The sequence below is a fragment of the Cervus canadensis genome, chromosome 10 (assembly GCF_019320065.1).
Source record: "Cervus canadensis isolate Bull #8, Minnesota chromosome 10, ASM1932006v1, whole genome shotgun sequence".
NCBI classification, from domain to species: Eukaryota; Metazoa; Chordata; class Mammalia; order Artiodactyla; family Cervidae; genus Cervus; species Cervus canadensis.
The window spans coordinates 10799033-10814166 of NC_057395.1; the positions used below are offsets into that span (position 1 = coordinate 10799033).

At 42.3% G+C, this 15134-nt stretch overlaps 1 protein-coding gene across 4 annotated transcripts in view; it reads left to right on the plus strand.

The window, feature by feature from the left end:
* The window catches only part of KIF16B (kinesin family member 16B), a 282011-nt gene that overhangs the window by 243224 nt on the left and 23653 nt on the right, over window positions 1-15134 (plus strand). For 3 of the 4 annotated variants that reach the window (XM_043480093.1, XM_043480096.1, XM_043480094.1), the window contains one exon: window positions 9851-9934. The exons of the other annotated variant lie outside the window; for it this stretch is intronic. In XM_043480093.1, coding sequence (XP_043336028.1) covers window positions 9851-9934 — 84 coding nt within the window. The remainder of the gene's footprint in view (window positions 1-9850; window positions 9935-15134) is intronic. 4 annotated transcript variants of the gene reach the window in all.

Here is a 15134-nt window from a genome sequence, read left to right on the forward strand (position 1 = left end):
AGAATGAATAAAATAACTTTATAACATTGGGGTCATTGTATATATGCCATTTTTAATTGGAAACATTAAATTTATTTTACTTGAATATAACAAAGGGAGAGAAAATCAAAACTGAAGAAATTTCTGAGCTTCAAGTTAAACTTGTCTCCACCATTACCTCTAAAATAGTGTGTTTTTAAGAAAAAACAGCATGTCAGGCTTCCCTGTCCATCACTGTCTCCCAGAGTTTGTTCAGAGTCATGTCTTTTGAGTCAGTGATGCTGTCTATCTCTCTCATCCTCTGCCATCCTCTTCTCCTTTTTCTTTCAGTCTTTCCAAGCGTTGGGGTTTTTTCCCCATGAATTGGCTGTTCGCAGCAGGTGGTCATAGTATGGGCACTTGAACGTTAGTCCTTCCAATGAATATTCACGACTGATTTCCTTCAAATGGACTGGTTTGATCTCCTTGCACTCCAAGGGACCCTCAAGAGTCTTCTCCAACACCACAATTTGAAAGTATCAATTCTTTGGCACTTAGCCTTCTTTATAGTCCAGCTCTCACATCCATCCATACATGACTACTGGAAAAACCATAGCTTTGAATATATGGACCTTCATTGGCAAAGTGATGTCTCTGCTTTTAGGTTTGGCATAGCTTTCCTTCCAAGGAGCAAATGTCTTTTAATTTCATGGCTGCAGTCACCATCTGCAGTGATTTTGGAACCCAAGAAAATAAAATCTGTCACTGCTTTCACTTTTTCACCTTCTGTTTGCCATGAAGAGGTAGGACAGGATGCCATGATCTTAGTTTTCGGAATGTTGAGTTTTAAGCCAACACTCCCTTCTTTCACCCTTATCAAGAGGCTCTTTAGTTCCTCTTTGCTTTCTGTCATTAGAGTGATGTTATCTGCGTATCTGAGGTTGTTGATATTTCTTCCAGCAGTCTTGATTCCAGCTTGTGATTCTTCCAGCCCAGCATTTCGCATGATGTACTCTGCATGTAAGTTAAATGAGCAGGGTGATAATATACAGCCTTATTGTACTCCTTTCCTAATTTTGAACCAGTCCGTTGTTCCATGTCTGGTTCTAACTGTTGCTTCTTGACTCCTATACAGGTTTCTCAGGAGACAAGTAAGTGGTCTGGTATCCCCATCTCTTTAAGAATTTCCCACAGTTAGTTGTGATCTACACAAGGGCTTTTGTGTAGTCAGTGAAGCGTAAGTTGGATGTTTTTCTGAAATCCCCTTGTTTTCTCTATGATCCAGTGAATGTTGGCAATCTGATCTCTGGTCCCTCTGCCTTTTTTAAACCCAGTTTGTACATATGGAAGATCTCGGTTCACATACTGCTGTAGCCTTGCTTGAAGGATTTTGCGTATCACCTTGTTAGCATATGAAATAAGTGCAGTTGTACAGTAGTTTGAACATTCTTTGGCATTGCCCTTCTTTGGAGTTAGAATGAAAACTGACCTTTTGCAGTCCTGTGGCCATTGCTGAGTTTTCCAAATTTGCTGGCGTATTGAGTTCAGCACTTTGAACAGCATCATCTTTTAGAATTTGCAATAGCTCGGCTGGAATTCCATCACCTCCACTATGTTCATAGTAATGCTTCCTAAGGCCCACTTGACCTCACACTCCAGGATGTCCGGCTCTAGGTGTGTGACCACACCATTGTGGTTATCCAGGTCATTAAGACCCATTTCTGGTACACTTGTTCTGTGTATTCTTGCCACCTCTTCTTAATCTCTTCTGCTTCTCATGGGTCCTTACCATTTCTGTCTTTTATCATGCCCATCCTTGTATGAATTTTTCCTTTGATATCTCTAATTTTCTTGATGAGATCTCCAGTCTTTCGCATTCTGTTGTTTTTCTTTATTTCTTTGCGTTATTCATTTAAGAAGGCCTTCTTATCTCTCCTTGATATTCTCTGGAACTTTGCATTCAGTTGGGTCTTTCTTTCCCTTTCTCTCTTGCCTTTTGCTTCTCTTCTTTCCTCAGCTATTTGTAAAGCCCTCTCAGATAACCACTTTGCCTTCTTGAAGTTTCTTTTTTTTTGGAGATGGTTTTGATCATCGCCTGCTGTACAGTGTTAGGAACCTCTGTCCATAGTTCTTCAGTCACTGTGTCTATCAGATCTAGTCCCTTGAATCTATTTGTCACCTCCACTGTATAGTCATAAGGGATTTGATTTAGGTCATACCTGAAAGTTCTAATGGTTTTCCCTACTTTCTTCAATTTAAGCCTGAATTTTGCAATAAGGAGTTCATGATCTGAGCCACTGTCAGTTCCAGGTCTTGTTTTTGGTGACTGCATAGAACTTCTCCATCTTCGGCTGCAAAGAATGTAATAAAATCTGATTTCGGTATTTACCGTTTGTTGACACCCGTGTGTAGAGTCATCTCTTATGTTGGATGTTTGCTATGACTAGTGCGTTCTCTTGACAAAACCCTGTTAGCCTATTAAAATAATGGGGCTTCCCTGGTGACTCAGATAATAAAGAATCTGCAGGCAATGCAGGAGACTCGGGGTCAATCCCTGGGTTGGGAAGATCCCCTGGAGAAGGGAATGATAGACGCTAGCTTTCATGTGGTGTGTTTCCATTTTATAAATTATCAATTGTGTTTCTCTTTTATAAATGATCTTAAAGATAAGATTCTCCCAGTGTATTTACTCCCACCAACCTGGTTTTAAAATTTTTATTATTTTTATATTGTCAAACTGTAGTACATTTTTATACATAAATTATGCGTAATTCTCACCTAGTTGTGAGTTTAAAATGAGGCAGCATTTTCTTTACCTTGCTTTCTTCATTCCTTAGAACCTTAGACTGTACTGTCTCTTGTTGGAATTTTTTGGTCATCCAGTATGTTTTTTAAAGGTTCACCTTGATTTGTTTTACCAGAGTTTTATCTGTTTGAGAATGTCTACCTGTGGCCAGCACAGTTTAAAGACATTTCTGTGTTAGTTATAAACTTCTAGGACCATATTTTCTTTCCCTTACGATTGTGCTCAGTCGTGTCAGACTCTTTGGGATCCTATGGACCAAAGAGGCTCCTCTGTCATGGGTTTTCCCAGGTCAGAATACTGGAGTGGGTTGCCGTTTCGTCTTCCAGGGGATCTAACTGAGCCAGGGATGGAACCTGCTTCTCTTATCTCCTACATTGGTAGGCAGGTTCTCTACCACTCGCGCCACATGGGAAGCCTTTCTTTCCTTTAGCACATTTCATTTTGCCTTGTTTTTTTCCTGCTCTAATAGCTAATCTGTGTTCTTATTGTCGTCATTCTAACTTTTTCTTTCTTCTACTGGGACTTTCTTTCTACTATTTTGTTGTTGTTTTGTTTTTTCCATCTCTTTCTTGAGTTCTTCTTGCTTTTTTTTTTTGAGCAGGTAGAGGGAGTGGGGAGGAGGGCATGGCATCACTGGATTTTCTTTTTTCAGTCAACATTTTTCACTTTAGAATAGTCTCAGACTGGTGGTCTTTTTTTTTTTTTGGCTTTTAGCATGCCTTGTCATTTTTGTTGCAAGCTGGACACGATGTGTCATGTGAAAGCAGCTGAGGCAGACAGGCTTTAGTGTGTGGTTTTATATTTAGCTGGCTACGATGTAGGCTAATTTGGGGGAAGAGAGCACCAGTGAATCATGGGGACAAGGAGGGCACAGGTCCTATGGAGAGGGAGGCAGCAGTCTACCACATACCTAAACCTTTGCCTGGAATTTTTATAAGTTTTGTCCCACCAGTTTTTTCCTTCACATTGAGACATGCCTTTTCTTGTTTTCTGGTGTTTGCGGGGACTGTGGGGTCAGCGCCTGTGACAGTGAAGTCAGGTGTCTGCCCCTGGGCTGTTCTCCCACCTACACCTTGAGCAGCTCTGGGCTCTCCCCTAGCAGCCCTCGCTGCCCCCCTTGGCTTCGGGTGTCCCCCACCTTCTCCTTGTCCCCAGCTTCAGTCTTTAATCATAGCTTCATGGAATACCTACCTAGGGGTTTGGTTGCCAGCTCTGGTAAGTGGCTTGTGGCCCCCAGCCTGGAGGGGCAGCGGGGAAGCTGGGCTCCCTGGGGTCACGTGGCCGGCATGTAGACTTAGTGGTTTCCTACTTTGCAGTCAGAATCTTTCTTTTACTTTTCGTCTCTTTGGTGCTTTTGAAGGCAATAAGGGGAACAAATAAAAGCTTTAGTACACTGTCTTTAACCAGAGCTGTTTCATCAAATGCTACGGTTTGTAGGAAGAGTATTTCTGTTGCAATCATATTTTTTTAACATGAGACTCTCTCCATGAAAGTTCAAAGGGGAAATTGATGGTTTTTGCTCTTTATGAAGCTGAAGTTTTTAAAAATTTTTTCATAGAATGGTGAACTCGAGACTTTATGATGTCACTTCTTTCCAAAGTGATCTGTTGTTTCAATACAACTGCAATAAAAATCCCAGCATACTCTCTTTAGTAGAAATTAGCAAGCTAACTGGCAGAAAATGATTCTGACAGAATTTCGTACAAATAAAAAAGTTAGTTTTTCCTTAATACTGAGTCCCAAGTAGCTTGATCATTTTTATACAAGTCAGAAATACTTACATGAGTTGTTGTGAGGAATATAGGACATCAGGAACGTTCATTTTTAGAAAGGTAGGGCACTGTGTTCTCCTTTGTCAGAGGTTACAGAGGAAATGAAAGCGGAGTCTCTCCTCCACTCACTGATGTTTACTGTTCCTGACGATGTTTCTTATGGAAATCAGACTTGACTATGTGCTAGGTTAAAAAAAAATGAAGCCATAAAAATGAAAAAAAATCTTAACTATGAAGAACTTGAGAAGAAATTGTAAATATCCAGATAATATCATTGATTTTACTTTCAATCTTCTCTTTAACATGAGAAGCCAAACAAACAAACAACATATGTCAGTGTATGTAGGCCACGAGAGGAAACGTCAGGGACAGTCACCTCCTTGCTGAGCCTCGCTTGTATTCTTCATTTGTTGGAAATATTACTTTTCAGACAGCAACACTTTCTGCACAATAGAAATCTTTTCCCTATTTTTGGCTCTCCCGGGCACATCATTTGTCCTGACGAGTGATTCTTTTTATCTTGGTAAATTGTCCATTTTTAAAAACATTTGGACAGCTTAAAGAATTCATAGTCCAGAAATGAAACCTACAGAGGATTACTTGTGCTGTTCTGCTTCAGAAGAAATGAGGTGGTCGTACTTGGAGAGAGGAAACGCTCAGGCCTCTTTTCTACTCCAGATGTCTAATTCTTCTAAGGGTTTTTCTAATATTAAAGATACAAAGGATTATAAGGATTTTTATAATGCTGAGAATGAAGCATCAGTTCCTGCCCCGTTTCCCTCTAATCCAAGAAAAGACTATGATGGTCTTTTCTGCTTTTTTCCTTTCAAAAGATGGGCTGATGTTGAAAGTGGGCCTGTAATCCATTCTGTATCGACAGCGAGTGGCCCCTAAGTGGCTTTGGTGCCCACTGTACTGTTACTGTTTCCCCGGTTCCTTGGCTGTTGTTTCAGCTCTGCTTTTGTTAGTTAGTTTGTTTGTTTTGGCCATGCCAGGAGGCACATGGGATTGTAGCTCCCCAACCAGGGGTGGAACCCACACCCCTGGCAGGGGATGCTTGGAGTCTTAACCCCTGGACTGCCAGGGAGGTTCTAGCGTTGCATGTTTTAAATATAAGATGTTTCCAGTTCTGTTGTATCTTTGAGTGCTCTAAGAAAAATATTCCTTTGAAAGAATACTGGTTTAGATGTAGCTGATCAACAATCCCACAACTGAGAATGTTTGCCCTTGGCAGGTATAGGCAGCTGGGAATGTATGTTCGCCTCAGAGGTCATTTAAAAATGCCAGAACTTTTATATGGAGTTTAACCTGATGGAATTGCTGATATTCAACCATTTTTAACTTTAAAATTGGCAATTTCATCTCATTCAACCTAAGAGCGTATAGACGGCAAGGCTTAAACAGCACTGTCAAGATTCCCTAAAAAGGAGAAATGGAGGTAGTTGCCATTCTTTCAGAGGGACGAGGCTGGAGAGCTGATTCTGATGTAAATGTAATTATTTTAATGGAGGCAATACTTTTTTTTTAATACCTTGCCTCACAGCCTTGCCTTGCTCCTTCAGTTTGCTCATGTCCCAGCCCCGCCGAAAGAATGTGGACCAGGTCATGCGCGTTGAGTCGTGAGTCATGTGGCAACGTTTTTTTTTAAACATTTATTTTAACACCAAAAACATTTTGTATTGGGGTATAGCTGATTAAGAGTGTTGTGGAAGTTTCAGGTACACAGCAAAGGGACTCGGCCATATGTGTACATGTATCCATCCTCCCCCAAACTCCCTCCCATCTGGACTGGCACATAACATCGAGCAGGGTGCCATGTGCCATATAATAGGTCTTTGTTGGCTGTCCATTTTAAATATAGCCACCCCCACCCACCCCCAGCAAAGCATAAGTTCATTTTCTAAGTCTGTGAGTGTCTTTCTGTTTTACTAGTTCATCTCATTTGTATCTTTTCTTTTTAGATTCCACGTGCCACGTCTTCACGTGGCAACTTCTGTTCCCCTTCCCTCTCTCCCTCCCTCCAACACTTCTTAAGTTTTATTATGCATGGAGTCAGTTGACAGGAGCTGATAATCCCAGGACAGGCTTCCAGGGACCCTGCCTCCAGTCCCATCCAGTTCGCATTGTCCCCGCGATGGTCACTGACCCGTCACCTTCTGTTTCCTTGTTAGTGCAGGTCCCCACTGAGGTTCGTGCACAGCTCTTGGTGGGCCCATTGACCACTGCCAGCAGCTGTTCATCAGTTTTCTGGAGGAGGGGTTACTCTCTTTCATCTGGATCCCTGATCCTCGAGGCCTTCACTACAGTCTTCCATACCCTGTGGATACCCTTTACAGCCTTGTTGTGAAAACCTGGAGTCGGTCCTGGTTCCTCATCTGGACTCACCCACCCCATGACATGGAACTTTTCTAAGTCACTGAACTGTGTTTCTTCATCTCTGAAGCTAGATGGTTGAATATTATAGTCTTAGGATTATGTGCCTCAGTGCCGTTCAAGGTTGCCCTTTTCCTCCTAAAATCTGAGCAACTGTGTTACACATAGTTTATACACAGTTATTTCACAGGATGGATCATCATGGCACATTGTGGCCTCCATCCCAGGATGGAGTACATACAGCCATTTGACCATGAGGAAATACAGATGCTTGCTTCCTACCTGGTTCATCTGCCTGAGGTCCTTTCGCTGCACCAGCTCTGATTGAGTGTGTAAGTGTGACTGTGAGTTTCCCCAACAGAAACCACATCATCTCATCAGCCATGTAAGAAAATGACAGCCAACTGTGAAAGCATGCTTGCCAAGTTTTCAACATCACTGCATTTGAGGGGGGAACACATTTGTATAAGATGAAGTCGCGGCTGGATAGAGCCCAAAAGACACGTTCTGGGTACCTGTCTTCTCTAACCTGCAACATATGGGAAGTGTGCTTATGCCAGTGAAGGCAGGGTTCCAGAAATCTCTTTGCTCCTTGAAGCCACATCACCAGTCTAGAGATGGAGAGAGGGGACCACAGAATGTGGCATGCTGCATTCTTAGAATGACCAGATCTCTAGTAAAGAATAAGAGTTGCTAAGGTGCATTTGGCGTTGCTTCACTAAATATACCTGGTAACATTTACTACCATTGTCTGCAGTTTTTTTTTTTTTCCAGCAGGTTTACTGCTGGCTCAGAGAGATTACTCAGGCTCAGAGAAACAAACTAGCTAGCTAATTAGTGGTCATGATTCAGAATTGGCCTGTCTTACTTCCTTGCCCATGGTCTCTCTCTTTACCTTCAACTGATTTCAGATGTGAGCAACCAGATTGAAACATTGGTGAGAAAAGGAGAAAGAGGTCCCACACCTCTCTCACCCCCGGGTTTCTCTGGTTTGGTAGAAAGAGCTGTGGAAGTTGGAAACTTCTGTACGACTTCAGTTAACTTTAAAAAAAAGGCCTCTAAAGACTTCAGATCCCTGGAGAAGAATCAAGAAGGAGAATTACGCTTAATAAGAAAAAGGTGTATACCAGGGAAAAAAAGGCCAAAAGAGCTGAACAGGCACTCCCCATATGGTCAATGAGCATGTGAAAAGATGCTCAACATCGCGGCTCTTTAGGAAAATGAAAATCTGAACCATAGCAGAAATCATGGCGTACCCACCAGAATTTCCCTGATGAGAAAGACCACAGCATCAGGGGTTGGCGAGGATCTGAAGCCATTTGGTCTTGCAGTCACCACTGGTGGGAGTGTCGGTAGTAAAACTGTTTGGGAAAGCCGTTTGATAATTTCAGATACCACTGAACACTTGCATTCCATATGACCACCACTAAGACTATGACCAACAGGACTCCCTACATAACGTTTATAGGGAATGCATTGGAAACCTATAGAAAAAATGTTCATAGCAACACGATGCCTAAGGGCCAAAACGCAGAACCTAGCCAGATGTCCCACAACCAGAGACTGAACAGACCAGTGGAATGTTCAGCCCCAGGACCGAGGCAGCTACTGCTGCACGTGGTTACCGGGGTGGACCTCACACGCATGAGGTAGAGCAGTGACGGACGCAGAAGGTTCATGCTGCCTGATGCTGTCTACGTGAAGTTCAGAATGGGAAGCACTGAGCCAGGCTGTTAGAAGTCAGGCTAACACCAGCCTTCCACAGGGCATGTGGGGCAGTGGGAAGGAGCAGTGGGGGCTACTGGGCCCCGGGATGTTCTGTTTCTTGATCTGGGTGGTGGTTGCCGTGTGTTGAGATGCTGAGAATTCACATGTTGTTCGCTTCCGATGTATGTGTTTTTCTGTATGTATATTCTCCTTTGATACTAAGTTTTAAAGTCCTATATATATATATATATAGATGTTAGCTCTTAATTTTTGATTCCCACTGTGGAAAGATAAATTTAAATCAGCCAAGATTTGCATATGCCTGAAATAAGAATTTTGCGGCACATTGTGACCAGTATTGTGGGAGAGATGTTCTTTTTTTTTTCTCGATAATGCTTCATTGGCTTCTCAATGTGTCTGAACCTGACAGGGCAAGGAAGGAAGGAAGGAAAAAGTGAATTTCATCAACAGCAGCAATTATTGCTGCTCAGCATTCATTCGGCCAAAGCCACATGAGCAGGTCAGGTTTGCACCAGATTAGTGAGTTCTTGTCTTGGAGTCTATTAGAAAACTTACCTTTTTGCTATGATTTTTCTCCTTCCGAGAACAGAAGCTTAAGAATAATACCTGTGAAATTCTAAGACCTGGCTACAACAAATTCTAAACATTTATTCTTTAGGAAACAAGGTGAAAGGCTGAAAGAGAAGTCCTCTTTTCACAAAGGCAGTCTGCATTTGCAGTAGTAGCTGAGAAAAGTCCACGTGGAAAGTTGAAAGAACCACAGCAATGGTCTAAAAACTCTCTTACAAACTCTGCAGGTAGTGTGCTTGTTGAGTTTTCAAACTTCATCTCAACACAAAAATAATTCTAGTTTAAGAAGAAGACTAAAAGAAGAACAAACTTGCGTTTTAAGAAGGGAAACTTATGAACTAGCATCTGACAGAGAGTCCACTCTGTATCTGGGACCAAACATTGAGACTCAAGTCCATTGAGACTCAAGTCCATCCTTCCTCTGAGGCACCTCCTCCTGCCTGGCGGAGCCTCACCTGGTCTGCTTGAAGTCATACGGTTGTTTAGTGGCCAAGCAAGGCAGGACTTACCAACTTGAAACGTCTAACCTCTTTCTCTTCCCACCCCCACCCCCCCGTGATAGAGATTGCAAATAATAGATTAATAATGACCGAAAGATCCTAAGTGTGATAGTAATCCATCTCTTATAAAATATGTATTTCAGCTTGCGACCCTTGAATTCCCTCCAAAGAAACTGTTTGGAAACAAGGATGAACGTGTGATTGCTGAGAGGCGAAGTCAATTAGAGGTAACAAAATCAAGCTTTTCTTTCTGTGTGTGCAGAAAATTTGCCATCTGATTGACCAGTGAGAAGTCGTCCTCTTAAACACTTAACGGTTCACAGTTGTGAAGGTGCTGCCAATCGTTAACGCAGGAGATGGCAGTAGCAGATTGTAAAGTAATGAGATCAGTTTATTTAAAATATAAGGCCTTCCCCTCACCCCCTCTCCGCTCTAACAGAGTGTTTTCCTGGGTTTTGAGGAGATACATTTATTCCAAGGGTTAGGAAGCAGGTTGTGGGTGAGAACTGAATATTCACGTAGACAGATGGTACGCAATGCAGGATGGGGGTACAAAGCTTGCTGCCAAAAACTTGAATTAATTAACTGAAGATTTGTAGTATTGCATCGCTGTTGCTTTTTCAAGATGGCTGGAAGCAAAAAGACACATACCTATTTTAGTCACGTTAGGTTTTGTTTGACTTACTTTAACTTCGTCTTCTGAGCCAGCTACATGGAAAACTTTGGTTCAACACAACTGTTGTTTTTCTGACTGCCTCTCTGCCAGCATGCGTTGTTGACTGCTTTATATAGCTCATTTTTCTTTGTAGGATAGAGCTGCTTATTTCATTGGCATCTGATGCTACTGAGACAGGGTGTCTATGCTAGGGCATGATCGCAGGTGGCCTTCAATTGTGGGCAGCTCTCTCGCCATTCTGAGCCACTGAGGCCGGCAGATAAAATTACAGTAGCTCCCTGCAGTCAACAAGCTTCCTAGGGGCCTTGCAGAGTCCCCTGTGCCACTCCTCTAAGAGGAATAAAAAAAAATAAGGCCTTTTGCAAATGAAATGAAATAAGAGGAGGCCTGAGCTAGCCCTTTCTGAATTGTGAAAGTCTGTGTAAAACTTCAGTATTGTTCTCATTCAGTTGAGAGAGGCACAGTTTGAATTGTCTGCCTGTGGAGCGCAGTGAACACCAGTGAACCAAGGGAAGTATCCAGAGGCTGGAGGTTCCAGTGAGAGCCAAAATGGGGAGCGGGGACCGTGGAGAAATTGGAGGCCAGGAGGTTATGGCCCATGAGGAGGTGGGGCGTTCTAGGGTTTTAAGATCCTCGGTGTAGAACTAAGGAAAGATGAGTTTCAGGGTGTGGCCATGCTTATAGACCTGTGAGTTAAACTGTAGAGTTAAGCTGTGTTTCTCCAACTAATAAAAAAAATAAATAAATAAAATTAAAAAAAAAAAAGAAAAGATCCGAAAACTACTACGAATGAGGTTTGGATGGATCATTGCACAGCTCTAAAAATCATCCTATGAGACGGCCTGACTCTGATACCCGACTGAAGAGCTTATTACATTCAAAGCAGAGAGTATCATGGTGAGCCTGCTTAGCCAAGTTCTTGTAAAGGTTTAATGGTATCATACAAACACTTTAAAGCTCACAACAGAACTAGTGATGGTTTTCTTTACCGAACCCTTACCCACCTCAGTTATCTAGACTGGTCTTTCATTAAAACCTGTGCAGAATGACAGTGTATGAAAACGAGTTTGTAAACCAACAGGAAATAGCTGTTGTCATCTCAGCTTACTCAGAGCTCTGATTACATGCAGAAGGTGCCAGCCGTGCCACAACAGAGTAGGCGTTTGTGTGCCCAGTGCTCGGGGTCTCTTGCTTCCCACTCTAGCTTCCAGGGCCAGAGCAAAGTTCCGGGCCCCCCTTTCATTCTTGGGACTTTCAGGTGGAACCCATATTTGTTCTTCCAGGATCTCTGCTTAACCGTGTAGCCCTACTGAGCCGTCAGCTGTTGAGTATCAGTATTAACATCTCTGCATTGAACAGAGTTCAGTGTTAACATCTCTGCTGATACAAGCCTGTGATGGTGGCTTACCTGTAGCATTAGTCCATATGGAGTGGATTCTACACTTTGGAGGAAAACAGGGGCTTATATTTTAAATTAAGTATATTTAATCTCATGTTGACTGTTAAGTCTTAGAATATCATGTTCTTGTCAAGGAGAGAGTGTAATTCAGCTTCACTTTAATGGAAAGTTGAAGTGAGATTCTTGGGTTACTTTCATGCAACTATTATGTGATTTTTTTTTTCCAGTCTAACACCAAGAGTCACTGACTTAGTGGGTTTTCATGTGAAAATTAACATTTATTTTCCCTTGAATTTCCTATGTGATTTAATTCAGTCTGCATTTACTTAGTTCCTGGTACATACTGGGGATAGTTTTAGGTGTTACATGGAATATCAAGATGAATGAGCCATCTCTTTCCCTCTAAGAGCATATGTTTACATTGGTGTATGAAACTTTACCTGGAGGTATAGTTAAATACATAAGCACATGCAGAAAGATAGATTACAGTAGCACACATTTGTACTGGCACAACATAACATAACATACTGAGTGTTTGCACAAGAGGAATTATCTGCCGATTTCTAAAATCCAGAAATACAGTTTTACAAACCTCTTCAGGCTAGTGGAGCTGCACAGAGCAACTCTATGGATGCTTATGGATTCTTCCATAAGCAAGCATCCGATTGCATTTCGATCTTCCTTGCTGTTAAAATAGCTCCAAGATTGGGACCTCATGTTTGACTTTATCAGCAAAAAAATGTGAAATGTTTTCACATGAAAGACATGACACGTACTTTATAACTTTTTTTTTTAAGTCGCTCAATCATGTCTGGCTGTTTACGACCCCATGGACTATACAGTCCATGGAATTCTCCAGGCAAGAATACTGGAGTTGGTAGCCTTTACCTTCTCCAGGAGATCTTCCCAACCCAGGGATCAAACCCAGGTCTCCTGGATCACAGGTGGGTTCTTTACCAGCTGAGCCACAACGGAAGCCCAAGAATACTGGAGTGGGTAGCCTATCCCTTCTCCAATGGATCTTCCAGACTCAGGAATTGAACCAGGGTCTCCTGCATTGCAGGCAGACTCTTTACCAACTGAACTATCAGAGAAGCCCTACTTGTAAAAATGTTAAAATAATTATTGTAAAGATGATGGGTAGCAACAGAAATTTCTGCCTGTCACAAGATGTTCTACAGATTAATTTTCTCACCATGGAGAAAGGAGCATTAGTGGTGTGTGTGGCGGTAGCCGTGAGGGTCAGGGTGTGTAGCACCAGAAAAAGGCAGGAGTGAGTCAGGATGTGGTGATGCCACGTGGAGAAGTGTAAATTTGTCCTCCGGAACTCACTCTTATTGACAGACTTGTGTGGGATCCACCCATCCCGAGTTATGGGGCCCGCTCTGGTTTATACCTGGAGAATCTGGCTGGTTACTGCTTTGCATCTTGTGCTCAGATGCCACGCAGCACTTCTGCTCCAAAAGAGCCATGGTCTCTGGAGGTTTCTCACGTGGGCGGATCTCCCTGTTGCTGCCTCTGTGACCCCACTGAAACTGGTCAGTGTAAATGTGCATGTCGTTGACAGAGTCTGCCGTCGGGCAGCCAGAGGGTTCTGACAGCAACTCACCCTGTGTGACACGCTTCCCAGCTCCCCCAGCCCTTCTAGTAACGCAGACTACTGCCCAGCAGAGAGGGTTGTGGAGGTACCAGGAAAGGGCCACATCAGTCTCTATCTGATGCGTTTATCTGGAGTGGAAAGGTGCTTGTTATCAATACTCTACTTAAAGGCAGATACCATTACCATTGGGTCGCACCTGCCATTGTTGTAGGTCAAAGAGGGTGGAATGTTGGCAGTTTCCCAGGCTTTCACAGGGTGCTCCAGCTTCCCCCAGTGGCTGCGTGTTCATTACTAAGTGCCAGGCCTGAGGGAAAGGCTTGGCACCTCATGCCATGTACTCCTCCAGCCAGCTCTTGAGGGCTTCTATTATTGTCCCCATTTTACAGGTGAAAAAATTAGGTCTTGGGGAGGATAAAGAAGGTTGTGTAGCCAGTGAGTGGCAAAGCCTCAGTCTTTACTAGAGTGTCTTTAGGGCAGGCGCCTCCTCTTAACCCTCACACACTCTGAGTCTGAGGTGAGCTGGGTCTGCTGCACACTTTGTTTTGGAATGTCCTTGAGACTTCACTTCCACCCCTTTTGAGACCCTTATTACTCTCTTGCTTTCCCCTGTTGTACTCTTCAGTTATTTGAAGACAGCTGAATCGACGTCTAATGGAATTCTCAGCCTCCCATGATATTTTACACATGCCTCACCTTCGCTGAATTCTCAGAAAATCTGCCTATATTATCTCTAGTAGATGAGTTTTTATTTTGTTTTTGTTGATTGATGAGAGGTGCATTCTGGGTCACTAATTTCAGAAAATGTTATCATCTACTTGAAACATTTCTGCTAATCATCTTATAGTCTGTCATTTCAAGGAGTAACTGTAATTAATGCAAACAGGGGGAATCCTCTAAAATAATAAAGTTTTCAAGAATAAAACCACCACCTTTGGAGATAGGAACCTGAGAAATTTCTTGGGCGTTTTCTTGAAAGTAGTAGAGCAGTCAGGCTTCCCAGGCGGCTCAGTAGTAAAGAATCCACCTGCCAAGCAGGAGACTCAGGTTTGATCCCTGATGTGGGAAGATCTCCTGGAGAAGGAATTGGTGACTCACTCCAGTGCTCTTGCCTGGGAAATCCCATGGATGGAGGAATCTGGTGGGCCATAGTCCATGGGGTTTAATCCATAAAATGGAAACACTAATAATACCCACTTCATAGAGTGGTTGTGAAGGTTAAATGAGAACACATGTAAAATCCTTGGATAGATAACACAGCAGACCCTAGAAATTCTTCTGTTAAAAATTGCTACATTCCAGTTGTCATATGAGTTACATACAGTTTACTTTTAAAATTAAACAAAGTTCTAATTACTGCAATAAGATAAGGATATAAAAGATTATTTGGATTCAGAAGGGAGAAATAAAACTCTTACTCACAAATGACATGATTGTCTCTATAGAAAATCCAAAATAATTGACAAGAAATCTCCTGAAACTGATAAGCAATTATGTCAAGATCGCAGGATACAAGAACAATCACTTTCCTGTATACCAGCAATGAAACATTGGAATTGAAATTAAGAACACAATTGAATGCACATTAGGACCCCAGATTAAATACTTAGGTAAAATTTTAATAGAATATGTATAAGATCTATATGAAGAGAACTATAAAAACTCTGATGAAAGAAATCAAAGAACTAAACCAATGAAGATATAGTCCATGTTTATGGATCGGAAGACTCAATCTTGTCAAGATATCAAGTTTTC